This window comes from Heptranchias perlo, chromosome 30, assembly GCF_035084215.1.
Source record: "Heptranchias perlo isolate sHepPer1 chromosome 30, sHepPer1.hap1, whole genome shotgun sequence".
Classification (NCBI taxonomy): domain Eukaryota; kingdom Metazoa; phylum Chordata; class Chondrichthyes; order Hexanchiformes; family Hexanchidae; genus Heptranchias; species Heptranchias perlo.
The window spans coordinates 6206399-6233447 of NC_090354.1; the positions used below are offsets into that span (position 1 = coordinate 6206399).

The window sequence follows — 27049 nt, forward strand, 5'->3', positions numbered from 1 at the left end:
AATAAAATAGATTATCTGGTCATTATCTCATTGCTGCTAGTGGGACCTGGCTGTGCACAAATTGTGCACACTGTTCCTACATAACAACGGTGACTACACTTCAAAAAGTATTTCATTGGCTGTAAAGCGCTTTGGGACGTCCTGAGGTCATGAAAGGTGCTGTATAAAAACAAATTCTTTCTTTCTTTCTTAGAAATTGAAAATTGAGAATGTGTTATCATTTTCCGACATTGGTTTGCTTTCAAAAAGTATGCTGTATTGCATAATCTTACAAGCAAAGTATTTAAATACAGCTTTTCAAAGAGTAGGCAGATAGGAAATAACACTTTGAAAGCTATATTTGCACAAGAACAAGTGAGACACGAGGCAATTACAGCAATGATAGGCTCCAATAACAAGACACGCGCAATCTGCTCTCGAATTTTACAAATACTATTTGAATGTAAATGCTCACAAACCATTTTTGCCGTTCTTTACTGAAGGTTGTGTACACGATACAATTAATTAAAAGTACTCTCCCCCAATGGTTCAGTGGGTGAATGCATCATGTGGTGTGGTACTGAGGCAAATAGATCAGGATGGTCCCACTTTCAATCCCTGGACTGTGCTCAGTTATCTGATCTCAGCTGGGGTGGTAGTAGGGGCACTGCAATTGGCCAGAGAGCCTTTGGACTGGGGAGAAGAATCAGGCAAGGTTCCTGCTTCTGGTCAGTCTCCAGCGATCTGTGCTGAAAAGAGCATGATTGTATGTGTGCCTGAGTGTGTTTGCATGTGTGCATGCATGTATGTGTGTGCTCACACGTGTGTGCATATATACACGCATGCGTGTGCGTATGTGCATGTGTGCGTGTATATACACATGTATGTGTGCACATGTGTGTACATGCATGTGTGCCTATGTGCGCGCATCTGTTTGTGTATATGCGTGCGCCTATGCATGTGTATATGTACGTGTGTGTATATATACATGTATGTGTGTGCGCGTGTGTACATGCATGTGTGTCTATGTGCACACATCTGTTTGTGTATGTGTGCCTATGCATGTGTATGTGCATGTGTGTGTATATATACATGCATGTGTGTGTGCATATGCATGTGCATGTGTGAACGGTGGGTGAGAACGGAACGGTCTCAGTTGTGATCCTGGTGACACTCACCCACTAGGCCCGCACGTCAAATACAGCCACTTGGATGAGGAACTGGAAACCTACGAGCTCCCGCAGGACCGTAGCCCAGCACAGGGCGTCGGCAGGGAGCAAATTCACACAAAAAAAAAGTGGTTACTCAAAAATAAAAGCAGATCTTCAATGCAATGCTGCATGGCACTGGTGGTGCCACGAGTGTCAGGCAAATTACTGGCATAAGGACGGTGCGAAGACTGTATCTTTGGGGGTGGAGAGGGAAGGGATGAGACACAGGGTTTATTCACTGTATGACATAAATTATACAAATCAAATCAAAATACCACCCACTTCCCCAGCAAAGTGGATGAGAATGCTCCATTGTATAAGGTCTACCTATACCCTGGTATGTCTTATATATATAATATATATATGGATCTGAACGCAACTGGTTCTCAAAGAAATAAATGTACATATACTCAGTTGTAACTTATTCTTCATCATATATACTATAATAAGTGTCTCTTGCTGACAAGGGTAGGATTGCCGGTTAGCAGTGGGACACTATTCCATCATTTGTATGGGGCTGGTTTGCAAGGTAATCCTCCACAGACAGTAGCTGAGAAATGAGTAGAGTACAACTCTGTATATCATGGGTTTGGAAGTCCATGGCCCTTTTGCCCGTCAAGTGCTCTATCCTGGGAGGTCCTCAGCACTGTTCAGCTTCCAGGAATCCTTCTTTGTCGTGGCCCATTGGCTCCACCTCAGTGTAGGTGGGATGTCCAGTGTTGTTTCTGAACTTCATGGCTGGCCATCTGTGAGAGCGACGCTGAGAGAAGATACAAGAAGAAATTTGATCATTTATGTTCCTTAAACATGGAATCATACGAGTAGCAGAAACAGCTGTAAAAAGGATATAGAGGGTGCAAAAAAAGGTTCACAAGGATTTTACCAGAGCTGAGAGGGTATACCTATTAGGAAAGATTGAACATTCTGGGGTCTCTTTTCTCTCGAAAAGACAAGGCTGAGAGTTGACCTGATAGAGGTCTTTAAGATTATGAAAGGGTTTGATAGGGTAGAGAAGATGTTTCTACTTGTGGGGGAGACCAAAACAAGGGGCCATAAATATAAGATAGTCACTGATAAATCCAATAGGGAATTCAGGAGAAACTTCTTTACCCAGAGAGTGGTTAGAATGTGGAACTCACTACCACAAGGAGTAGTTGAGATGATTAGCAGAGATGCATTTAAGGGGAAGCTAGATAAACACATGAGGGAGAAAGGAATAGAAGATTTTGCTGATCGAGTTAGATGAAGTAGGGTGGGAGGAGGCTCGCGTGGACCAACGACATGGACCAGTTGGGTCGAATGGCCTGTTTCTGTGCAGTACATTCTATGTAATTCTATGTCTATGTAAATTTTGGGAGCCCCCCACTGATGTTTGTCATGGAGCCAGGAATGAAAGATTACAATTATGAAGAAAGACTCAAAAAATTGTTTTTTTTGGTCACTGGAACAGAGGTGGTTAAGGAGTTATTTAATATAAATTTTCAAAATTCATGAAAGATTTGAGAGGGTAAATAGTGAAAAACTGTTTCTACCGGTTTGGGGAATCTGTAACTAGGGGGCACAGACTCAGAATTATCACTAGGAGAATCCAGAGCGAGGTTAGAAGAGATTTCTCCGCATGGAAGGTGAACAGAATATGGAAAACCTTACTAGAAATGAGGCAAAGACTGTAACAGCATTTAAAAGGGAATTGGATAAATATGTGAAAAAGAGAATAAATGATTACCAGGCAATTTTTTATAGCTCTATCCCTGTGGGAGGAAACAAAGTAAATATTGACACTGAGTGTTTCAGATTCATTAATTGTTTCAATCTCTAGTTGTTCTCCTCTCATGAAGACACTGACTGTTGATGCCCAGAGTACATTACCAACATGTCCAAGTGGCCAATCTTTTACACAGAATTACATAGAATGTACAGCACAGAAACAGGCCATTCGGCCCAACAGGTCTATGCCAGTATTTATGCTCCACACGAACCTCCTCCCACCCTACTTCATCGAACCCAATCAGCGTAACCTTCCATTCCTTTCTTCCTGTTGTGTTTATCTAGCTTCCCCTTAATCTCCAAACTTCGCCAATGAGTATCTGCAGGCTCTTTGACAGTGGACGGCATTACACAGAGGCCGATCATTTCCTTACCCGCTGTCAACACAGCCACCCAATTTCCACAAGAGTTCACTGGATAATGATCAGGAGCTGATTTTCCTCTTCCTATTCCAGGGGCAATGGGGCTAATTGTAGTTCCCCAACTGTAATCTCATCAGCTAACTAAGGACCAGGGTCACTGCCTGTTGTTAATGCATAATATGCACTGATGTGAACAGACCATTATTAAATATAAATCTTTAACGCTATCTACTAGAGATATTAAGAATGGCTATAACTAGAAACAGGCCATTAAGGACCTGCCTGGCTGCCAGAATATATGGTTTTAATAAGCACAGACCACTAATCAGAAAAATGATAGATGACATAAAGAATGGAAAAAGTGAATTGGGAATGAAGGAGAAGGTTAGAGATCATGCTGTTCCCTTGGAACCATATGCACTTTGTGACTTGCACACTGTTCGTTTTGTTTTTGCTTAAAAGTGCAACAAAAGCCAATAAAGAGATTCCACTTTGAAGAGCTGGAAATTTATAATTCTAACGACTAATATTTTTCAGCTTTTATTTTCCACATTGAATCATCACCACATTGCACTTAAAAGCAGAAATAAGGGTCACACACGTCCACTGTGTTGCTGAACCGAGGGGAGGCTGGATGTTTGGTCAAGGCCAAAGGTCAGCCTGTCTTCAGTCTGTAAAGACCCGAGGAGGTGACTTAGGGTTACCAACTCTGATTGGATGTATTCTGAAAGATTTCATTACATGACCTCCAATCGCCCCCTCCCCCAACACTCTCGCCATTGGTCGCCCGACACGTCCATCCTCGCGCTCCGCCTTCCCACACCAATTGGAAAGCGAACAGACTCTTCGTTGCCTGATTGGATGATTGTTGACTCTCAATCTAACAGTCTTTACCCCCACCCCAATCTGCAATATTTCTATAACTAATGAACAAAAATGTTCAAAGAAATGAGAAAAAAAATCACAATTTATTTAATGACCCCCTCCCCCATGATTTTTCTCCAGGATTGCTCGCAGGAATGTCCTGGAGATTAATCTTCAATTCCTGGAGACTCCAGGTCAATCCTGGAGGGTTGGCAACCCCTAGGGTGACTTTCTATGGGGGTTCTCCCACTCCTCCACTGTAACTTTGGCAGAAGACCCGTGGAAATCCCACACTGAACCTGCTAGATTTTGTTATCAGTGTCACGCACTATCTTGCTAAAGTTCTGACAGGATGACAATCACAACTTTCTAAGACTTGTCTGTACTTGAGTGACATCTTAAAAAGGGGTCTATGTGACTAAGTTGGCCGTTGACTGGTTAAGTCACCCAACATGGGAGTTCCTTTATGTGCAAAGTTAGAAAATGACACCCATTGTGCAGTATACAGCATTGGTTTATTCTACAACCTGAACTTTTTCCAACCCGGTTAAACACCAGAATTCTTGCAAGACAAAGCCTTGTGTGGGAATTTGTTTTTTATTCATTCATGGGATGTGGGCATCACTAGCAAGGCCAGCATTTATTGCCCATCCCTAATTGCCCTTGAGGAGGTGGTGGTGAGTCGCCTTCTTGAACCGCTGCAGTCCGTGTGGTGAAGGATCTCCCACAGTGCTGTAAGGTAGAGAATTCCAGGATTTTGACCCAGCGACGATGAAGGATCGGCGATATATTTCCAAGTCGGGATGGTGTGTGACTTGGAGGGGAACGTGCAGGCGGTGGTGTTCCCATGTGCCTGCTGCCCTTGTCCTTCTAGGTGGTAGAGGTTGCGGGTTTGGGAGGTGCTGTCGAAGAAGCTTTGGCGAGTTGCTGCAGTGCATCCAGTGGATGGTACACACTGGAGCCACTGTGCGCTGGTGGTGAAGGGAATGAATGTTTAGGGTGGTGGATGGGGTGCCAATCAAGCGGGCTGCATTGTCCTGGATGGTGTCATGAATCTCATTGCACAGCTTCTTCTGTTATCTGTATTTCATCTCCTTTTTCTTGGCGAATTAAACTACAGATTGTTTCTTTTATTTGCATTGTACTCATCTTCATTCCTGTTCTGAGGGGATTGGTGTACCACAAGGGTAGGATCATGACTCAGAGAATTTTGATTATCTGCCAATTTCTATTAGTCAACAAGGGAATCCCCTCCATTATGGAAGAAAATGGAGATTCCACTGAGTTCAAGTTGAATTTGACCTGTATAAGCTCAGGCAGAACTGATATTTATGTGACTGGATTTTGAGGAGTGGCTCTTTAGATATCACATTGTTGTGCAATTATTTCCTTGACGTGGACATTTGAGAGGAAGACGTGTCTGTGCACCATATGTAGCAACATTGTAAACACAATCTTTATAAACGTGGTTACAATTTTACTACATGAAGCATACCAAGGAAATCTTACCACGGGTGGTAATGAAAATAAATGGTTAATTAAAGGGATTTCAACTAGACTTGGTTCCTGGAATAATGTCTTAAATTAAAAAAAACATAGAACAAGAAACGCCAGTCAGCCCATCAAAGCCCACTTCTTCCACAGAGCACGTATGATCCACCCTATCACAGACTCTACTCCACTCACATAATCTCCAGATGGAAAGTTCTGTATAAATACGACAAGATCCCCTAAAGCAACAACTCCAGAACATTCATCTATCCTCACATCAACAAATTCAACCCTGTTCTACTGCCCTCCGCAGACAACACTCTACTGCTGTTCCCCAGTCTCGAAAACAAAGTATCCCATGGAATATTTGATTATCTTAGTCAACAACCTGCATCTATATAGCACCTTTAATTTAGCAAATATTCCTAGGGTGCTTCACAGAGGAGAAACAGTTGGTGAGCAATGGTACAAAGAGGTGGCGCCTGTCTATACTCATCCCTATAACCTCCAACCCCGGTCCCAGACATATATTTATGCAGCTCCTTTTTGACGGAATGAATCAGCTTGGTATCGACTGTTTTTTCAGCAGGCTTGGTCCACAAATCGACCAATACCTAGTCGTACTTGAAGTTGTTTTTGCCACCAGAGCACGTTCAAGTTGTAGCAGATACAACGGCCTTGAAATGCTGTTGGGATTCTACTGGTCTTCTGCTGGAGCTATCGGTAGATCCTGTGCAGAATTTCAGGACCAATATCTGGTGCAACATGAGTTTATCCAGGGCAGGGATTTTGCGTTTTCGAAGTGAAAAAAATGTTTAAGGACAGACACTATCGGTGATACAATGATGTCATCTGATTTTGTCCACTAAATTGTCTTGCAGATGAGTGGCCATAAACAAGGTATGCAAAGAGCAGAAAATCAATCTTAAATAACCCTGGACCGAAGTTATGATCTGAAATAAAAAAGATAATCATACGGAATTGATTTATATGTGGTACATAACTATGCGGTGAAAATAGATTTATACATGGAAAAGGTTTATCATTGGGTCGAATTCTTCTTAAAAGTGCTCTGAAGTGATCTGCACTGTGCTGAAATCCTTACAGCAGAACCACTGTGTAATGGTACTCATTTATCTATGTTTTGTAACAGGCATGAAACTGGTTGCAGCTATACGCCATGTGATTTCGAGAAATAATGATGATGCTCAGTTAATAATACGGTTTCACCTCTGCTAAGGAGCATGGTTACGCGGATCTGCCATTTGGATGTGCGTACTGCACACCACTTAGGGATAATGGAGCTTGAGAACCACGAAGCATAGAAGGTCGTGGTACATATGAGAATGTTATACTGTCAGCACACTCTATTTCCAGCCTGTGCCTCTAATCAGAGTTGCTATGTGCAGTTTCAGTTATTGAGTTTACAAGAACCGAACACTAGTGTCAATCAGTTTGTCCTATGTATCACAGCTCAGATCTCTAGATCAACCGGCTTCTACCCACGCAATATGATTTTTAAGAGCGCTAAATCCTATTCATAGGCCACCACAAGACTACTTTAAGTGAGATGATACTCAAATGGCCACACTGTAGCCTTCGCATAATGCTACCTTGGTAATGCTGTTTTCTTGCATGCAGACCAATTTTTTTGTGCCTGTATGAACGTAGCAATCATACTGGCTTCCAGATTAGTCTGTACCATCAACAACAACAACTTGCTTTTATACAGTGACTTTAACGCAGTAAAACGTCCCAAGGTGCTTCACAGGAGCGATTATCAAACAAAATTTGACACCGAGCCACATAAGAAGATATTAGGACAGGTGACCAAAAGCTTGGTCAAAGAGGTAGGTTTTAAGAATTGGAGGAGTGCAGAGATCTCCGAGGGTTGTAGGGCTGGAGGAGGTTACAGAGATAGGGAGGGGCGAGGCCATGGTGGGATTTGAAAACAAGGATCAGAATTTTAAAATTGAGGCGTTGGGGGACTGGGTGCCGATGTTAGGTCAGCGAGCACAGGGGTGATGGGTGAATGGGACTTGATGCGAGTTTGGATACGGGCAGCAGAGTTTTGGATGAGCTCAGGTTTACGGAGGGTGCAAGATGGGAGGCTGGCCAGGAGAGCATTGGAATAGTCAAGTCTAGAGGTAACAAAGGCATGGATGAGGGTTTCAGCAGCAGGTGAGCTGAGGCAGGGGCAGAGACGGGCGATGTTATGGAGGTGGAAGTAGGCGGTCTTGGTGATGGAGAGGATATGGGGTCAGAAGCTCAGTTCAGGGTCAAATAGGATGCTAAGGTTCCGAACGGTCTGCTTCAGCCTAAGACAGTGGCCAGGGAGAGGGATTGAGTCGCTGGCTAGGGAACGGAGTTTGTGGTGCATGCATCACTGCTCATGTTGTTAACAGAGATCAACCAGATCTGAGAATCACATTCCTCAACAAAAACAGAAGGCAGCCATTACACTTCCGCACGAAAACTGAAAAATGTAATTAGGTGTAATAACCTGAACCGTTTAAAAATTTTAACTACTTAAACCCCAGTAGTACCCCTGTTCTCACTTGAGGGGTCCTTAAGTCTCAGCCCTGCCAAACTGCTCTAAGTTCTCTGGCGTTACATAAGGGGGATGTGTCTTGACAGGGAAAAGAGTGTCATAAAGTAAGTTCAGGTTCTAACTGAAATTTCAAATAATTTGAAGACTTGGGCCTCTTCAAGCCTTGGATGAATCTGGGCCTTAATTTATGCACAAGCCCAGTTAGAGGTGCCAGCTGCTGAAGCCACTAAGTTCGAAAATATGTTTGTCAGTGAACATTGTCACAGAAGGTCAATTTGAAATATTGTGGAATGTAACATGGGGCTCTGGGTTGCAGATGTTGATTCTGCTTTTTGTAATGAACTGAACTGTACAGATCTGCATCAGGAGTGCACTTAGTCCTGTGTGCTAAAGGTCTGGTTTGATTTGAACATGGCAAAAGTATTCATTATAACAGTAACAATCGCTCGGTGATAGAAATTGGTTGTAGCCATTGACTGTTACCCAGCTTCCACCTTCTAAAACTCAAGCCTCAGTTGAGAAGTATTTTGACCTGCCCTGGCAAACTTAATTTCATATTGCAGTTCTAAGACGTTGAGGTTATCTTTCCTCTCGCCCAAAACTGTTCTTTTTTCCTGACTTGTAGCATTTCTTCCTCCAATTGCAATTCCTTCCCTCTTTTCTTGAAAGTAGTGGCTCATACAGGTGTATGGTTCAACAAGCACTTGCAGTTCATTACAGGCATCACAATCCAATGTAAATTGGGATAATAGTGAAAATTCTAGTCTGCTTTGTGTTGGAATTTGGTTTTTGGTCTGATGCACACTGAAATCCATCACCATGTTTAAGCTACTGAGAAACCTACACCCACCTGATTTCCGAGTTGCCCAACACAGACTGCACACTCTTTTCCCTGTCAAGACACATCCCCCTTATGTAACGCCAGAGAACTTAGAGCAGTTTGGCAGGGCTGAGACTTAAGGACCCCTCAAGTGTGCACAGGGGTACTACTGGGGTTTAAGTAGTTAAAATTGAGCAGCTTACCAGAGAAGGACACTGCTTGTCTTTTTTAAAATTCATTTTCAGGATGTGAGCATTACTGGCAAGGCTGGCATTTATTGCCCACCCTTATTCACTCTGAGAAGGTGGAAGTGGGCCTTCTTCTTGAACCACTGTAGCAGATTTTTAAAACGGAATTCAAATTCTCAAACTACAATGGTGGATTTAAACTCACATCATCTAGAATTAATAGTTAGGCCTCTGGGTTACAAGTTCCAGTAACATAACCACTACACTACCCATTAGGGCTCCATTCTCTGGAGTTATCTGGAGCCAAGTGAGAAGAATCCCAGTCCCCAGAGACAAATCTATCCTTCCAGGTATCGTTAGTGAGTCAGGCTGTCTGGTAGGGCCGAGAGCTGACCAAAGCACTGAGTTGCAACTCTTATCCCAGTGTCTAACTCAGTGGAGAATATCCCTGTGGCCATTCAGGAACAGGGCTTTTATCATGTGTTATATCCCACTGTCTAATTTTGTTTAATTCATCTGCTGATGTATAAATTCTTTGAAGGATTAAATGGCAAACCTGGACAAGCAAACAGGACTGAATTGACTTAATGCATCACTTGCATTGTTGTGCAGTGTTGGTCTTATCTGCTGTGTGAATACTGTTAGGGAAGCAAATTTAAACAGGTCACAGTTACCGAGTCAAAGATTTCCACAAGCACTGAGCCCTGCCTGATTTGACCTGAGATGTTGGTGAGGGTGAGACTGAAGCCTCATTAGAGAAGCTAGAAGATAATGGCTCCCATTGGGCCTATATTTTATTTTTAAAGTCTGAGCATCAGGACCATTTGCAATGCCAGTGATCTTTTCATTAAGCACCTGAGTGCTATAACGAGAGAATTACGACCCAGTTGCAAATGTATTAAAATTCAGAATTAGAAGCAAGGACTCCCCAGGGTATAGTTCACATGAAGCTTTTTAATCTGAATAATGGTAAACTGTGCCATGGGAGCAAAGTTATAGGCTGCCAACCTCCAGGAACACCTCTGGCTTCCTGACAAATACATTTAAAGTATCGTGTTTGGTGCTCATGGCATTTACAGCACAGAACGAAGGCATTTCTGCTCTCTGAAGGAGCAATTGACCTAGTTCCATTGCCCTGCCCTTTGCCCATATCATTTTAAGTTTTTCTTTTTCAAATATTTATCCACTTATGTTCTAAAAGCTGTAAACAATTTTACAACACCAAGTTATAGTCCAGCAATTTTATTTTAAATTCACAAGCTTTCAGAGGCTACCTCCTTCCTCAGGTGAACGATGTGGAAATGGATTCTGTTTTGATTACTGTTTCTGGTGGGGAAATTCATGTCCTAACAACACTCGGCTTCAAAAAAAATTCGCCTCACCTCTCCCTTCGTTCTTTTGATGGTTTTAAATTTATGTCCTCTAGTTGCCAACTCACCGACCAGCAGATATAGTTCCTCCCGATTTACCTAATTGAAGCCTTCATAACTTTGGATATTTCCATCAGAGTCTTAAATAATATTTTTTTTTTGTTTTGTCTCCATTTCTCCTCCAGCTGTGCCAGGCTGTGATGGAATTACTGGCTACCCAGACTGATCTTTCCTTCCCATCCTGATACGTTGCTGTCTCTGGAAAGTTTCCAATGCTCCAGACTGTCATTTGTTTCTTTATTTTTGGAAATTATCCAGCTTTAAACACAACCAACTCCAGAGGAATCCATGCTTGAATCAGAGATAATTCTGATCCAAGCATAGAATTCCAATGAATAAAACCATACCCATTCACCCCTGCAATGTAGAGCTCCCTTGGACCAAACTCTTGTTCATTCATTCTATGCCTTGGCTCAGTTGGTAACACTCTCACCTCTGAGTCAGAAGGTTGTGGGTTTGGAGTCCCACTCCAGACTCTTGAGCACAAAATCTAGGTTGACATTCCAGTGCAGTATTGAGGGAGTGCTGCACTGTCGGATGAGATGTTAAACTGCGGCCCCATCTACCCTCTCAGTTGGACGTAAAAGATCCCATGGCACTATTTTGAAGAACAGCAGGGGAGTTCTACCTGATGTCCAGGCCAATATTTATCCCTCAACCACCATCACTAAAACGATATCTCATTGCTGTTTGTGGGACATTGCTGTGTGCAAATAAGCTGCCGTGTTTCCTACATTACAACAGTGAGTGCACTTCAAAAAGTACTTCATTGGTTGTAAAGTGCTTTAGGACATCCTGAGGCTGTGACAGTCATTATATAAATGCAAGTTCTTTGTTTCTCTTGCTGTAGGACCTATAGTTTTACCAGGGACCTATCATTAGCACTGTGGATGGTGAGACGGCTTTATCTCACCCATGGCCACTTGGTTTCTCTTGCTCTCCAGTGAGAAAGACTCAGTGAAAATTCACACGATTGTCATACTGGGACCTTGAGACAGAGAGTGGATGATCATGAGGCTCCAGGCTGGGGTGTTTCCAGTGCTGGTGATGGAGTGATTCATTTTGATTTACATTGTTGTAACAGGTGAAGGCTTTGTAAAATGTAGTGCTGTGTCACCAAGCCTACATCACATCAGGAGGTAGGTTAAAGAAAAGTGTGTCTCAAAATAGATACTGAGCGACACTAGCACATTGGAATGATCGCTTCCTTGTTTGGTATGTACTCCAAGTGACCATAATTCACGTGCGATTGTCAGTAAGCTAATGGACCTGGGGACATATCACATCCATTTCCCATACTGAGGGGAGCTGTAGCCAACTGGAACGTTCATGGCTCAGATCGGCTAATGCAGCACAGGCATGGACCAAACCTGAGACTTTCCTTATATCACAGCGTCACAATGGAAAATGTCTTTACTAATGTAACCAACAGGGACCATAATCTAACGTGTCCCTCACAGGGCAGGTGATGGGTAACCCACTGTCACATTCGAGCAAACTCAAAATAATTTCTCCTGTAGGCACCTTACAGATCGGTTATGTTTTGATGTGAATAAATTCTGTCTCTGTTATACATTATGTAATATTAATTGGAAAAATTCATAACATAGGGAATCTTAAAAAATATGAAAACATCCAGTTCAAAGCAACAGTTTCAAAGCAGACTGCGGAGTTCAAAAATCTAAAATAGGGCTTTTGTGGCTCTCAGTGCAAATAGATTAGGCAGTTTTTTTGTAAGTAAAGTGAAAAAGAGTTTACCCTGCTTTAATTTAAAATTGTGGTTCATTTCAAAGATCCCCACGATTTTATTTGCTGACAGAAATCAATAATTTACTGTCTCTTTTCCTTCCGAATTGCCCCAGTAAATCCTCACCTTCCTGTTTTGACATATATTACTAGAACTGTCATATTCCATCTCACAATTTCAAGCCCAGGGTGATAAGCAGTAATTTATTCCTCATTATAATTACAAAAACATTGGACGTGACCAGAATCACCCCTGTGTATATGAGGAGCAGACCTTGGAACAGTGTACTGAAAAAGAAGCCATCTTATACAGTATATTCTGTAGGCAAATATTTGGATGTCTTTGCTGCCATTTTGGAGACCGTTCTTCATGCATAGCCTAGATAGTGAGCGTCAGCAGGCTGTTCAACCATGGAAGGCAAGAGTGATGAGCCCTTGTCATCGGCTGACATCGAGCTTCCACTTTAGGGGTCACTGGCAGCAAACAGGAGCCGGAAGCCTGGGGGATTTTAACTCTCCGGCTAAGGGGACTGAGGCCAGTTGTACCACCCCACCTGCTGCCACAGCCAAGATTGGCACAAACCAAATATCAAACCTGGGCTTCTCCTGTCCATCTTGCTCAGTACCGCAGCGTGCAATGCATCCAACCACTGAACCATTAGGGTAGCTACCTATTTATTTCCGAGGTAAATTCAGTGTTCCCAGCGTTGAGCCCATTCCAGGGGGGCTACAACACTGTAACGTCTAGGCTCATCTACGCTCCCTTTGAGCATGGCCCAACCCTCGGATCCTGAACTTGCCCTGCGTAATCCAACATACCAAATGGAGAGCAAGGTAAATCTTCTAATGTAACTCTCCTGAGATGTGGCTGCCTCAATGTCAATCAGCCTCTGACGGTAAGCAGCAGGTGTGTGTCACATGTGATTACCCCAAGATGCTCATACACTTTTAAATGGATACATAAAAAGAAATTTCAGCTCACCTCAATAAAAAATAAGGCAGTGGGAGACAGGGGATGACTGTTAATGTAGATAACGACTAGTATAATGACAGCGATTACAATAACCGCCAGCACAATGCCCACCACCACACCAGTGTGCACAGGGCCTCCTTTCTTCTCTGAAGGACTGTCATCTGTGATAGCTGCAAGAGAACACAGGGAGGCAGGGAAAGAAGAGAACAGTAAAAACCTAATTAATTAAGGCGTCATAAGCTGGGTTCAGCTGTCCCTACAACAGAAGGTTCATATTAAATATTTATACAGTACAACAGTGACTACACTTCAAAAGTATTTCATTGGCTGTAAAGCGTTTTGGGATGTCCCGAGATTGTGAAAGGCGCTGTATAAACACAAGTCTTTCCCTTTTCTTTTTTAGAAAGGGCTGATCGAGCAGGGTGAATACATATCCCTGCAGACTGCATTCAACTGTCCCTCTACAGTAACACACAAGAAGCAAGATTGGTTCAGATGAAGAAGGCCTTTGGGTCCATTTGATCTTATTCTTCCAGAGTTACAGCATCTACTTGTTTCTTAAATGGCTCCAGTGTCTTGGCCTCACCACCACCCCCCCCACCACCCCCCCCCCCCTTTCCTGGTTGCCTGATTTGGCTTTTGATCACAATATAGGCACAGGCACAATGGGCCGAATGGCCTCCTTCTGTGCTGTATCATTCCACGATTTTATGAATACTCCCTGGCATTTAACTAAAATTACCCTTTCCAACCCTGAACATTTGCTGCCTTGTCCTGCTTTCCTGATGTATCTGAAATATATTGCCTGGGTTAACTTATATAACTCTGTAAGATCCTTCTTTGAAACATCTCTTTTTGAGGCCTGAGGGCCCCATCGTATCTTTTCGTTCCTCATTGCTCATTTCTCTAACCCCAGGGATCTGTCTTGTTGCTCTTCTTAAGACAGCTACTTGTGTATTGTTACTTGTATAGATATTGAATTCAGAGGGAAAGTCTCCCAATGAATTATGAATGAAAGGAATTACTCATCCAGTGAATAGTGGCTCCCCCCTCTTAATAAATCACAGCGACGCTCTTCCGTGATTAGCTACAGCTTTAGCTTGGCACCAAATGATTTCCTCTCCCACCCAGTCCCTTAGTTACTTCACCCATTTAGATACCCGTAGTTTTTGTGCACCATATTGGTTGAATGATACTTCATGCCCATCACCTCCCACAGGGTGAGCAGTGAAGGAAAAATCTGTGGGTGAATCTGCTCCTTACTGGGCTCCAGTGGTTGGTTCCAATGTGGCACTGGTAAGCACCAGATCACCGCTCAGCCAGAAAGTCACCAAGAAGATAATAAAAATGGTGAAACTCATACCTAAGGCTTACAGAACTTTATATGAATGAGCAGTGGGGGCTAGGACCTTGGATCACCATTAGTGTTTGAATTCATTCTGAAGATGTGGTGTCGTTGGCAAGATTGGCATTTATTGCCCATCCCTAGTTACCCTGACAAACTGAGTGGCTTGCTAGGCCACTTTAGAGGGCAGTTAAGAGTCAACCACATGTTACCTAAATCGCAAGTGCTGGGATCTAGTGATGGGGCCTGTACCTGGGTGGGAGAAGAAATCACTTAGTACCAAGCCATGGTAACAGCGGTGCATGTGTCTGAGTTTAGGTGAAGGCCATTGCCTGTTTAGCCAAACATTGTTGAACAGGAATGCTGAATTCAGGAGAATGGTGTTATGAATTCCACAATTCCATACTCAAGATCCCAATGTTCATCCTTTTTTGATCAGCTTTATAATGAGGAAAGTTAAATCAATTAGATGATACAAAGGTGGGAGGGAAAGTGGAGAGTGAGGAGGACATAAAAAACCTACAGGGGGATATAGACAGGCTGGGTGAGTGGGCGGAGATTTGGCAGATGCAATACAATATTGGAAAATGTGAGGTTATGCACTTTGGCAGGAAAAATCAGAGAGCAAGTTATTATCTTAATGGCGTGAAACTGGAAAATACTGCAGTACAAAGGGATCTGGGGGTCCTAGTGCAAGAAAATCAAAAAGTTAGTATGCAGGTGCAGCAGGTGATCAAGAAGACCAACGGAATGTTGGCTTTTATTGCTCGGGGGATAGAATATAAAAACAGGGAGGTATTGCTGCAGTTATATAAGGTATTGGTGAGACCGCACCTGGAACACTGCATACAGTTTTGGTGTCCATACTTAAGAAAAGACATACTTGCTCTCGAGGCAGTACAAAGAAGGTTCACTCGGTTAATCCCGGGGATGAGGGGGCAGACATATGAGGAGAGGTTGAGTAGATTGGGACTCTACTCATTGGAGTTCAGAAGAATGAGAGGCGATTTTATTGAAACATATAAGATTGTGAAGGGGCTTGATCGGGTGGATGCGGTAAGGATGTTCCCACGGATGGGTGAAACTAGAACTAGGGGGCATAATCTTAGAATAAGGGGCTGCTCTTTCAAAACTGAGATGAGGAGAAACTTCTTCACTCAGAGAGTAGTAGGTCTGTGGAATTTGCTGCCCCAGGAAGCTGTGGAAGCTACATCATTAAATAAATTTAAAACAGAAATAGACAGTTTCCTAGAAGTAAAGGGAATTAGGGGTTATGGGGAGCGGGCAGGAAATTGGACATGAATTTAGATTTGAGGTTAGGATCAGAACAGCCATGATCTTATTGTAAACAATTTTACAACACCAAGTTATAGTCCAGCAATTTTATTTTAAATTCACAAGCTTTCGGAGATTTTCTCCTTCCTCAGGCAAATGTTGCTGGACTATAACTTGGTGTTGTAAAATTGTTTACAATTGTCAACCCCAGTCCATCACCGGCATCTCCACATCATGATCTTATTGAATGGCGGAGCAGGCTCGAGGGGCCGATTGGCCTACTCCTGCTCCTATTTCTTATGTTCTTATGTTCTTAAACCTTTGCATGAAATAATGACTTTCTAAAACAGCTGTGACCTTTATGAATTGGACTGAAGCTCAGTGTCCCCACAGTACAATAGCACACAGACTAATCCCTTCCTCTTGAACACCGTGTCCATTTGTAACAGAAATGAACAAGCTGAGGTCAGGACATTTTAATTTTTCAATTGAAATTTCCTAACCTCAGTTTGTTAAATTAATATTCCAGAACAGTTCCAAAGGGACCTTTAGCTTATTATACCCGTTAAAATTAATCGCAGTGTTTTATGTTAGACGATAATCTGGGTCCAACATGCCACAGTATTGGATGGTTTGGTTGAGATCCAGGTTCTATGGGTTGATTTCTGAATCTTTTTCTCCATTCGCCTGATGGATGCCCTGGAACACTATGTTCCAAGGATCTGGCTGGCTGCCAAATGGATGTATGTTTATGATCTCTACAGAAAGGTTTCCTGGCAAAACCACTATGTGATGAAACCTGAACAGTCATTCAGATCCCAGCTCCTCCCAGTTGGACCTCTTCTCAGTTAGAATCTCCTCTCAGGTGTGGGTTGGTGAAGAGCGTTCTATCAACATGTATATTTAAAAAAAAAATGTTCTCCTCCTTCTCTGCTGGCGCTCCTGGGGTGCAGTTCCCATGGGTGCCGACCACCCTCCAACTCCTCGCCCCGGCCAGTATCCTGTCTAAGTAGCTCAGAGAGTGGGTCAGCTGTGGGACGCATCACAGTCAAGTCCGATCCTGTCTCCCACCTGATGCCCACACTTTCCAGCAGGAGTCACTGGTCAGTGATCAGGAGCAGGGACAGTGATTGATATTCCATGCACTAACCCAGGGGTATTGAGGCCAATTATAGTGCCTCAGCTGCTGCTCCAGTTGAGATCAACTAACTCAGCACAGACCAGGGATCGGATATGGACCTTCCTGCCTGCAGGACTCAGTACCACACCGGACAGTACAGTTACTCTATTATGCTGTTGTGTAAGCTCCTTTATTGGTATTTACATCCAACATTGCCCTGGCCGATATTTATCCCTCAACCAACATCATTGAAAACAGATTACCTAGTCATTATCACACTGATGTTTGTGGGATCTTGCTGTGCGCAAACCGGCTGCCATGTTTCCTACATTACAACAGTGACCACACTTCAAAAGTACTTCATTGGCTGTAAAGCACTTTGGGACGTACTGAGGTCATGAAGGTGTTATATAAATGAAAAGCTTTCTGTCTTTCTTTAGCACTGCATACGGTTTTCATTCATATTTAGTGAGCAATAAAATGATACAGTGATGTCCCAAAAATGTTCTCCTCTATCTGTCACTGAGCAACATTTACAGAGCTTCCCCCCTTTGCTCCACCAGACAAAAGGCTATTTGTTTGCTCAGCCATCGGTCTGTCGTGTGCAAAAAAACATCATAATGTTTAAAATTCTCTAAAACCAAAGTACTGGGAAATTCACAGAAGTAGTTTCTGTGAATTTCTCAGCATTTTCAGTGCAGTACCGAGGGAGTCTTTCAGATGAGATGTTAAATTGAGGCACCATCTGCCCTCTCAGGTGGACGTAAAAAATCCCATGGCACTATTCGAAGAAGAGCAAGGGAGTTCTCCCCAATGTCTTGGTCAATATTATCCCTAAACCAACACCTAAAACAGAAGATGTGGTCATTTATTTCATTGCTGTTTGTGGGACCTTGCCATGTACAAATTGATGTTTCCTACATAACAACAGTGACTACACTTTAAAGGTACCTCATTGGTTGTAAAGTGTTTTGGGATGTCCTGAGGTTGTGAAAGGCGCTATATAAATGCAAGCTCCTTCTTTCCATTTCAGCATCATGGTGGGCAAGCCTCTTGCACAGGGACACATCACCTTACCTAAGCTCAGAGAATTAGGACGGCAAGAGCCAAGGGTTTGGAACACTCTCCCCATACCCACCCCCCCGCCACCCCCACCAGAGTAAAGGCTTAAAAAAATTAAATTGAAAATATAAAGAAAATAATGAAGTAGCCTCAAAAGAGCCGTACGAATTGGGATGACATCACAATTGAATGGCGAACCGATGCTGGAGCAGTAACGTGTAAACGTAATATTGGTTTGGCTGGTGCACATTGACACAGGACAGTGCACAGAGAAGGATGGTCTTGGTCTCCCTCGACTTTTACATCCTGTTTCAAAAGAGCCCAGGGGTGATATTCAGAGCTGAGCTCAAACCCACCATCAGACCATGAAGGTCCAGACAACACTTGGTCCATGTGATCTCTTGGACTGGTTTCGATCACCTGAGGTGGTCGGAGAGGAATTTTACACCATATTTTTTGTCTTATTGGCCCTGGGTTTTTCTCTGGGTTCTTGCCTCTCCCAGGAGATTTCATGGCTATGGTTAGGGCGGAGGGGGGGGGGGGGGGGGAGGGGTGGGGGGGCTAAGAAGTGTCTGGTCATGATGCTCCAGCCATCATGAGCGTGGGGCGGGCTTGATGGATCAGCTGGTCTTTTCCTGCCTGTCATTTTCATAATGTTGTCTGAGGGGCACCAGCGTGCGTCTGTCCTGCCATTAGCCTGTCTTTGAACCAGTGTCATTTTTCTAGTATGAAGACCTCACCTCCACGATACAGAGAACAATATAAACTGAATGCACAGCCAGTGCCCCCTACTCCTAGAATCCCCAACCAGCAGAAATAGTTTCTCTCTATCCACCCTATCTGTTCCCCTTAATATCCTATAAACTTCAATCACATCACCCCTTAACCTTCGAAACTCTAGAGAATACAACCCCAATTTGTGTAATCTCTCCTCGTAACTTAACCCTTGAAGTCCTGGTATCATTCTAGTAAACCTACGCTGCACTCCCCGCAAGGCCAATATGGTGCGGTGCTCATAACTGCTCACAGTACTCCAGGTGCGGTCTAACCAGGGTTTTGTGTAGCTGCAGCATAACTTCTGCCCCCTTGTACTCTAGTCCTCTAGATATAAAGGCCAGAATTCCATTAGCCTTATTGATTATTTTCTGCACCTGTTCATGACACTTCAATGATCTATGTACCTGAACCCCTAAGTCCCTTTGGACATCCACTGTTTTTAACTTTTCACCATTTAGAAATTGGCTGAGCGAAAGGCGACAGAGAGTAGGGATAATGGCTGTGCATTCAGTTGCATTCACTGAGCCTTGGCCACATGCACATATTTCTGTATTAAGAGTGAGCGGCAGGGCTCAGTTCAGCTTTATAGGCCTTGAGATAAAGTATGAAGAATTTAAGTCTTAGGGAGGATCGCATGAGTAAAAAATAAATCAAGAGAAAATGTGAGAGAGAAAAGACTGACTATTTATGGTTCTTGCTGGAGAGCATAAAAGTAAAGATGAAGATTGGAGATTCACTTAGAATTACATAGAATTTGCAGCACAGAATCAGGCCATTCGGCCCAACAGGTCTATGCCGGTGCTAATACTCCACACGAGCTTCCTCCCACCCTATCGACACATCCTTCTATTTCTCTCTCCCGCATGTGCTTATCTAGCTTCCCCTTAAATGCATCTATGCTATTCACCTCAACCACTCCATGTGGCAGTGAGTTCCACACTCTCACCACTACTCTCACCATTTAACATAACCTGAAGACTACAATCGCAGTCCCTTTACTCAACCAGCCTGAAAACATAATAGAGACACAGAGTCTCGGAGGATGAGGATAGGATATGGTGCCTTACAGTTGGACAGTGCTCCCATCCGAGCGCAGAGCGGCAAAGTTGTAGAGCGATCAGTGGTATGTTTGACTGAGTCCTGGTTGAAGCAGACCCAAGAGATTAAGCAGCAAAAATATTTTTTGGTTGGGGTGTGGGGAGAATAAATAAATCCTGTCTGTGGCCAGGCAAAAGGACCATTTAAAGGTCAATTCTTGTGTTTGTTTGAAAATTAGTCAGGATATAATTGTAAGATAAGTTTCTCCATGTCACTGATTGAATATTTTCTGCGGATGACATTTACTAACCAATCATTTTCTCGGAAGAGCACAGAGGGTTATTGAATCTGTATAATTACTCTTGATCTTCATGATATTTCGCGTGAGTCATATCAAAGAACATGTAAACACTATCATTTTACAATCCTCCCCCACTTTTGTGGGCTGCTTTACATGTGCTTTATTTCAAGGCCTATAAACATAAGAAATTGGAGCAGGAGTAGGCCATACGGCCCCTCGAGCCTGCTCCGCCATTCAATAAGATCATGGCTGATCTTCGACCTCAACTCCACTTTCCCGCCCGATCCCCATATCCCTTGATTCCCCTAGAGTCCAAAAATCTATCGATCTCAGTCTTGAATATACTCAACGACTGAGCATCCACAGCCCTCTGGGGTAGAGAATTCCAAAGATTCACAACCCTCTGAGTGAAGAAATTCCTCCTCATCTCAGTCTTAAATGGCTGACTCCTTATCCTAAGACTATGCCCCCTAGTTTTAAAGTCGCTAGCCAGGGGAAACAAAGCTACTCACTTTTAATGCAGAAATACCTGCCTGCAACCAAGGCAATGACCCTCAAGGGAGTATGGGGCATTGGGCCTGGCTGTGCATACAGTTTATATTGTTCTGTGTATCATGGAGGTGAGGTCTTCACATTAGAAAACTGCCACCAGCTCAAAGACAGGCTAATGGCAGGACAGATGCAGCTAGTGTCTCTCGTGGTCTGATGGTCAGATCTAAATACCACCTCTTGGTTCTTTCCAAATAGGATATAAAAATTGAGGGAATTAATTCAACACCAGACTGTCAAGTCTCACTCATTTGGGGTGACAGACACACTTCTGGTTAAAAAATGACTTATTTTGATACAACTCCACCAGAGGCATGGCTGGATTTTTAAAAATGGATTTGTAACCTGTCATTTGTCTCAATCTTTAGACACACTAAATATATTATTAGATATATCTCTTTCTTTCTGTGGATAGATAAAGAGAGAGGAGATTTTTATTTGATCTCAGGATAAGGACGATACTGCCAAGGCTGCATGTATTGTTGCCCTGAGAAGGCTCCTTGAATCACTGCAGTCTTTTGGTGGTGTTATAGATAGGGATTTCCAGGATACTGACCCAGATGGAGGAATGAAGGAATGGCGATATATGCCCAGGTCAGGTTGGTGTGTGACTTGGAGACGATGCTGTTCCCACATTGTTGCTGTTGTCCTTCCCAGTGGGAGAAGCCGCAGGGCATGGAGGCGGCAGCCACAGAGACACACAGAATCTCTTACAACAACTCACCGAGGTTACTTCGACAGCACCTCCCTGCCCTGCGACTTCTCCCGCTGGGAAGGACAACAGCAACGTTGTGGGAACGGCATCATCTCCTGTGGCCACGATCGGGTGAAGGCTGGATATTCAAACCGGTGACAAGGGCGCCAACCAAGCAAGCTGCCCTGCCCTGGATAGTGTCGAGCTTCTTGAGTGTCGCGGCTGCTCGCATCTAAGCGAGTGGTGAGTGTTGCATTACACTCCTGACTTGAGCCCTGTAGATGGTGGATCGGCTTTGAGGGATCAGGAGGTGAGCTACTTGTCGCAGAGTACACATCTGCCCCACTGATATGCCTGGCGCTGTTAACAATCTGGTCAATGGTGACCCCCAAGATAGTAGGGGACTTGGTGATGGTGGCGCCACTGAAGGTCAAGGGAAGATGGCTGGGCTGTCTCTTGCTCGAGATGGTCATTCCCTGGCATTTATGTGGCATGAATGTTATCCACCACTAGGTCAGCCCAATAGTGGATGTTATCCAAGTCCAGCTGTAGGCTGGCGTGGGCTGCTTCATTATCCGAGGCATTGCGAATGGAGCTGAACACTGGGGAATTATCAGTCAACAGCCACCTCTCACGACAAGGCTGATTTCCCGATCAGGTGTTCCCATTGAAGGATCGCCCTCACAAGGAGCGCTGGCCAGGAAATTGTGGCCATGAGTCCTGATGTTCCATCTATTTAAATTAATGGAAAGTCAGACGCAGTAGCCCATGATTTCCCAACCAGCAGTCCCCATGAGTGCCTTTTCTCACTGACACCACGTGAGCAAGGAAGCTGGAGCTCTCTCTCAAAAGGATGTGGATGCTGCGTCAATTGAAGCTTTCAAGACCATAAGATTTTTGTTAGGAAAGGCTATCAAGGGATATGGGTCAAATGGGATTGAGGTAGAGATCAGCCATAATCTAATTAAATGACTGTCCAGGCTCGATGGGCTGAATGGTCTACACCTGTTCCTATGAATCAGCCCTCTCGCTCCTAACATTTCCCCAGTGTTGATAGCTCTGTTGAATGTTCAGCACAGTTAGTGCGGAGGTAATTCCTCAGTCATTCAACATTTGCTTTAGAAGGAGAGCGAAATGCTGTTTAAAAGCATTTGCAACATGAACAATTTAATCCTGAGAGGTTTGACATCACATTCTGGTTAAGCTTTTCTACTCTAAAGATATTTCTTAGCTAGCCCAATAGCAGGTGCTTTAGCAGAACAGCATAAAGTATGTTGTTAGGGCATTGCAGGCCTATTGAAATGCTAATTTTAATTAAAGTGCATTATCCCACTGTCATCAGTTTTATTCTTGTCCATTGCCTTGTTGGGAGGTAAGGTCTGAGTCAACTTCAGGCACATTTATAATAGATCCAACTCATGTATGTCAGGACAGCTAATCTCAGTATCACAGCTAATAATTTAACTGCAGCAACTCACAGACTGAAGAAGAATAGGGGAGTTCTCCCTGGCAACCTGGGCCAATATTTATCCCTCAACCAACATCACAGAGAACAGGTTAACTGGTCATTATCACATTGCTGTTTGTGGGAGCTTGCTGTGCGCCAATTTAGCTGCCACGTTTCCTACATTACAACAGTGACTACATTTCAAAAGTACTTCATTGGCTGTAAAGCGCCTTAAGACGTCCTGAGGTCGTGAAAGGCGCTATATAAATTCTTTTCATGTCCAGCTACTTTATAAATGCAAGAATGAGAAATCAATTGGCGATGAGCTGTGTGTATATATTGAGGCCTGGCATATTTTTCACAGCTCAAAGTAGAATGGGGTAAAGGAACAAAGCGATTTGTTTGCACACAAACGCGCGACTGGTCAATTCAACGTGCAGAGGTCACCTTTGTTTGGAGAAGTGGTAAACTCAACTTTTGATTTTCATTCTTGGGTTTGCCACTTTCAAAAAATGGACAATCTGGTTTAAGACCATATCAGGAGTTTTATCACAACAGCTACTATTTTGACACAATGCACAGCTGGCTGCTGGCGAGACAAAATCCCCAATATACAGGCACTTTGTTATCCATTATTGTCATTAAACCTTCACAGCCAGAGCCCGCAGGTTGTCCGTGGCATTTAGATTAGGCCCGAAGCTGAATTTGGCCGGTTTTCGAGTTCAGTGTGTACGTGAGCTAAGTACTTATTTACAAGGATGATCCAGAACTGAGAGGTCATACCTATCAGGAGAGAAGACAGAGGTGACCTGAAAGAGGTCTTTAAAATTATGAAGGGGTTTGATAGGGTAGAGAAAATGTTTCGAGATGTGGGGCAGACCAAAACTAGGGGCTATAAATATAAGATAGTCACTAATAAATCCAATAGGGAATTCAGGAGAAACTTCTTTACCCAGAGAGTGGTTAGAATGTGGAACTCGATACCACAAGGAGTAGTTGAGGCGGATAGCATAGATGGATTTAAGGGGAAGCTAGATAAACACACGAGGGAGAAAGGAATAGGAGAATATGCTGATAGGGTTGGATGAAGAGGGGTGGGAGGAGGCTCGGTGCAGAATAAACACTGGCATAGACCAATTGGGCCAAATGGCCTGTTTCTGTGCTGTACATTCTGTGTAATTCTTTGTAATACTTTGAAGTTAAAGTACATTGAAAGCAGGTGACCAAAATACCTTCTATTTGGCAGTGTTTCTTACTGAAATCAGCAGGAATGCAGAATCAAAGAAGGGTGAAGCGGAGTAGGAGGGCAATTGGAATTTGTCCATGAATGCCGAACATTTTGTCAGCACAAATTAATAATTGGATGGAAACCTGTCATCATCACCACTGAGAACCCACAAGTTCCCGTTGGCCTGATATGGAGTGTATCCTCTCTCCTACGTTCCTTTAGGGTCACACCCCAATTACTTAAGCCCAGAGAGTTTAGGTGCACACTGGCAAGAGAAAAGGCCTGGTGACTTCCTGGCTGTGGGTGTGGGTACTTCAGGAGTTTAACTGGCTAAAGCCACACAACTTACCAGTACAAAGCACTGGTACTGTTCCCACTGTTTGTCCGGCCTGGACCACCCTATCTTTTGAGGTATTGGTTTTCAAGGTTATCTGGAACTGATTGGGAATAATCACTATATCCTCACCGAGATGTCTACCCCTCCAGCTCCCACTGGGAACATAGGAACAGGAGTAGGCCATTCAGCCCCTCGAGCCTGTTCCGTCTTTCAATTAGATCATGGCTGATCTGTATTTTAACTCCACCTACCTGCCTTGGTTCTGTAGCCCTTAATACCCTTGCCTAACAAAAATCTATCAATCTCAGTTTTGAAATTTTCAATTGACCCCCAGCCTCAACAGCATTTTGGGAGAGAGAGTTCCAGATTTCCACGCCCCTTTGTGTGAAGAAGTGCTTCCTGACATCACCCCTGAATGGCCCAGCTCTAATTTTAAGGTTATGCCCCCTTGTTCTGGATTCTCCCACCAGAGGAAATAGTTTTGCTCTATCTACCTTATCAAATCCTTTAATCATCTTAAACACCTCAATTAGATCATCCCTTAATCTTCTATACTTGAGGGAATAAAAGCCTGGTCAATACAACCTGCTCTCATAATTTAACCCTTTTAGTCCCGGTATCATTCTGGTCAATCTGCGCTGCGTCTCCTCCAAGGCCAATATATCCTTCCTGAGGTGCAGTGTCCAGAACTGAATGCAGTCTCCAAATGGGGTTTAGCCAGAGCTGTGTACAGCTGTAACATTACTTCCACCACTTTGTATTCTGAGAGACATGCTGCTAGTCAATCACCTCTCCCTAGAGTACAGCGGACTGCCTGGCTTAGGTATTCGAATTCTAAGTCTGCCACAGAGCATGAACTCAGTTACAGGCTCCCATCGCCATATGTCTTATCTTGGAGCCAACACGATCCCAAAGAGACCCCAATCACCTCCCCATCAGTTTAGATTCAGTAAGACCAGCTGACAAGGAACACTCTTCAACAACTTGTTTCCCTTGTTTTTCGTTAAGCAATTTATAGAAACGACAGCAGTGTTTAGTTGCAGCTTTAGGTGTTCAGCTGTGGCTCAGTGGGTATCACTCTTGCCTCTGAGTCAGATGGTCATGGGTCCTACTCCAGAGAATTGAGTTTATAATCCAGGCTGATACTCCAGTGCCTACTCAGGGACTGCTGCACTGTTGGAGGTGCTGTCTTTATCGATGAGACATTAAACTGAGGAGCTGTCTGCCCTCCCAGGTCGGTGTAAAAAAGTCTCATGCCGCTATTCGAAGAGCGGGAGGGTTCTCCCTGGTGTCCTGGCCAATATTTGTCCCTCAACCAACATCACTAAAACAGGTTATTTGGCCATTATCACATCGTTGTTTGTGGGACCTTGCTGTGCACAAATTGGCTGCTGTGTTTCTCTGTATTACAACAGTGACTACACTTCAAATGTATTTCATTGGTTGTAAAGCACTTTGTGATGTCATGAAAGGCACTATATAAATGCAAGTTCTTCCTTTCAACATGCCAACAATACAGCGATGACTTGCTTTCCTCAGAATTATTCTTTTCTAACCATCTGATTTATGTGCAAATCCTTCATCTCGTCCACCTCCATCCATATTTCTGGTATTGTTCTGTTGCACAGAAGGAAAGATGTCTGCGGAGTTGTGTAGTTATGAAATGAGATTATAGGGTAACAGTAATGGAGAGGAAATCATGGAGAGGGTGCCAGCGACTTCCGCTATATGCTCCTGGTGGCGAGACTCCGTGCAGGGAGCACGCATTCTTAAACTTCAAATTAATAAATCAGTTACGTGTAATGTAAGAACAGGCAAGGAGAGGGAGTGTGAGTGATGGGAAATAGAGGAGCAGCCAGTGCGGACCTGCAGGGACGGGTGACGGGGGGATAATATAATGGGCTGGAGGGAGGGGGGAGCGTGAGGGAAAGGGGAAACAGGTGGAAATTGGTAGAGATGAACCTGGAAATAAAATACTGTTACAGTTACTCTCGTATGTCTGAGTGTACTCTGAAAGGATGATTCTGTGATCCCACACTCCCAGCAAGGAAGCCGTGCTCGCAGGGAGTTCAGATTGAAGACAGTGCTACTACAGTGTGGCCCCAATTCTCTGACCAACACTCACTGTGAGGGTAGCTCCCGACTGGGAGCGTGCGATTGAACAAGCAGACGAAAAGAAGAGTGAGGTAAAACTGTCAGGCTTATCAAACCCACCCCCCCCCCCCCATTCAGACAACAGTGTAACTCCAAACGTCATTCCCTAATCAATCGATCTCCTGGGAGAAGCCAAAAAAAACTGGGAAATTCAGGGGAAACTTTGGAAATTTCCTCTCCAACTCCCTCAGGCAATAAGCAAGCTCCAGGAGACTGTGGTTGTCGATGACTCATCCCAGTCTAAAATAACTAACCGCTTAGCCCCTATCGCTGAAAACGTTCTCTTTTTCAAGAGCCCTTCTAAACGACTGTAGTAACTTCATACTCACCACATGCCTTG

General features: G+C 43.7%; 1 protein-coding gene across 1 annotated transcript in view; it reads right to left on the reverse strand.

Annotated features, from left to right (window-relative positions):
* Positions 1-320: 320 nt before the first annotated feature.
* Positions 321-27049, reverse strand: part of LOC137299854 (plexin domain-containing protein 1-like) — a 212399-nt gene continuing 185670 nt past the window's right edge. The window contains exons 13-14 of the mRNA XM_067968792.1: positions 13392-13552; positions 321-1950 (exon numbers count right to left, since the gene is read on the reverse strand). Of these exons, the coding sequence (XP_067824893.1) occupies positions 1831-1950; positions 13392-13552 (281 nt within the window). The 3' untranslated portion in view covers positions 321-1830. The remainder of the gene's footprint in view (positions 1951-13391; positions 13553-27049) is intronic.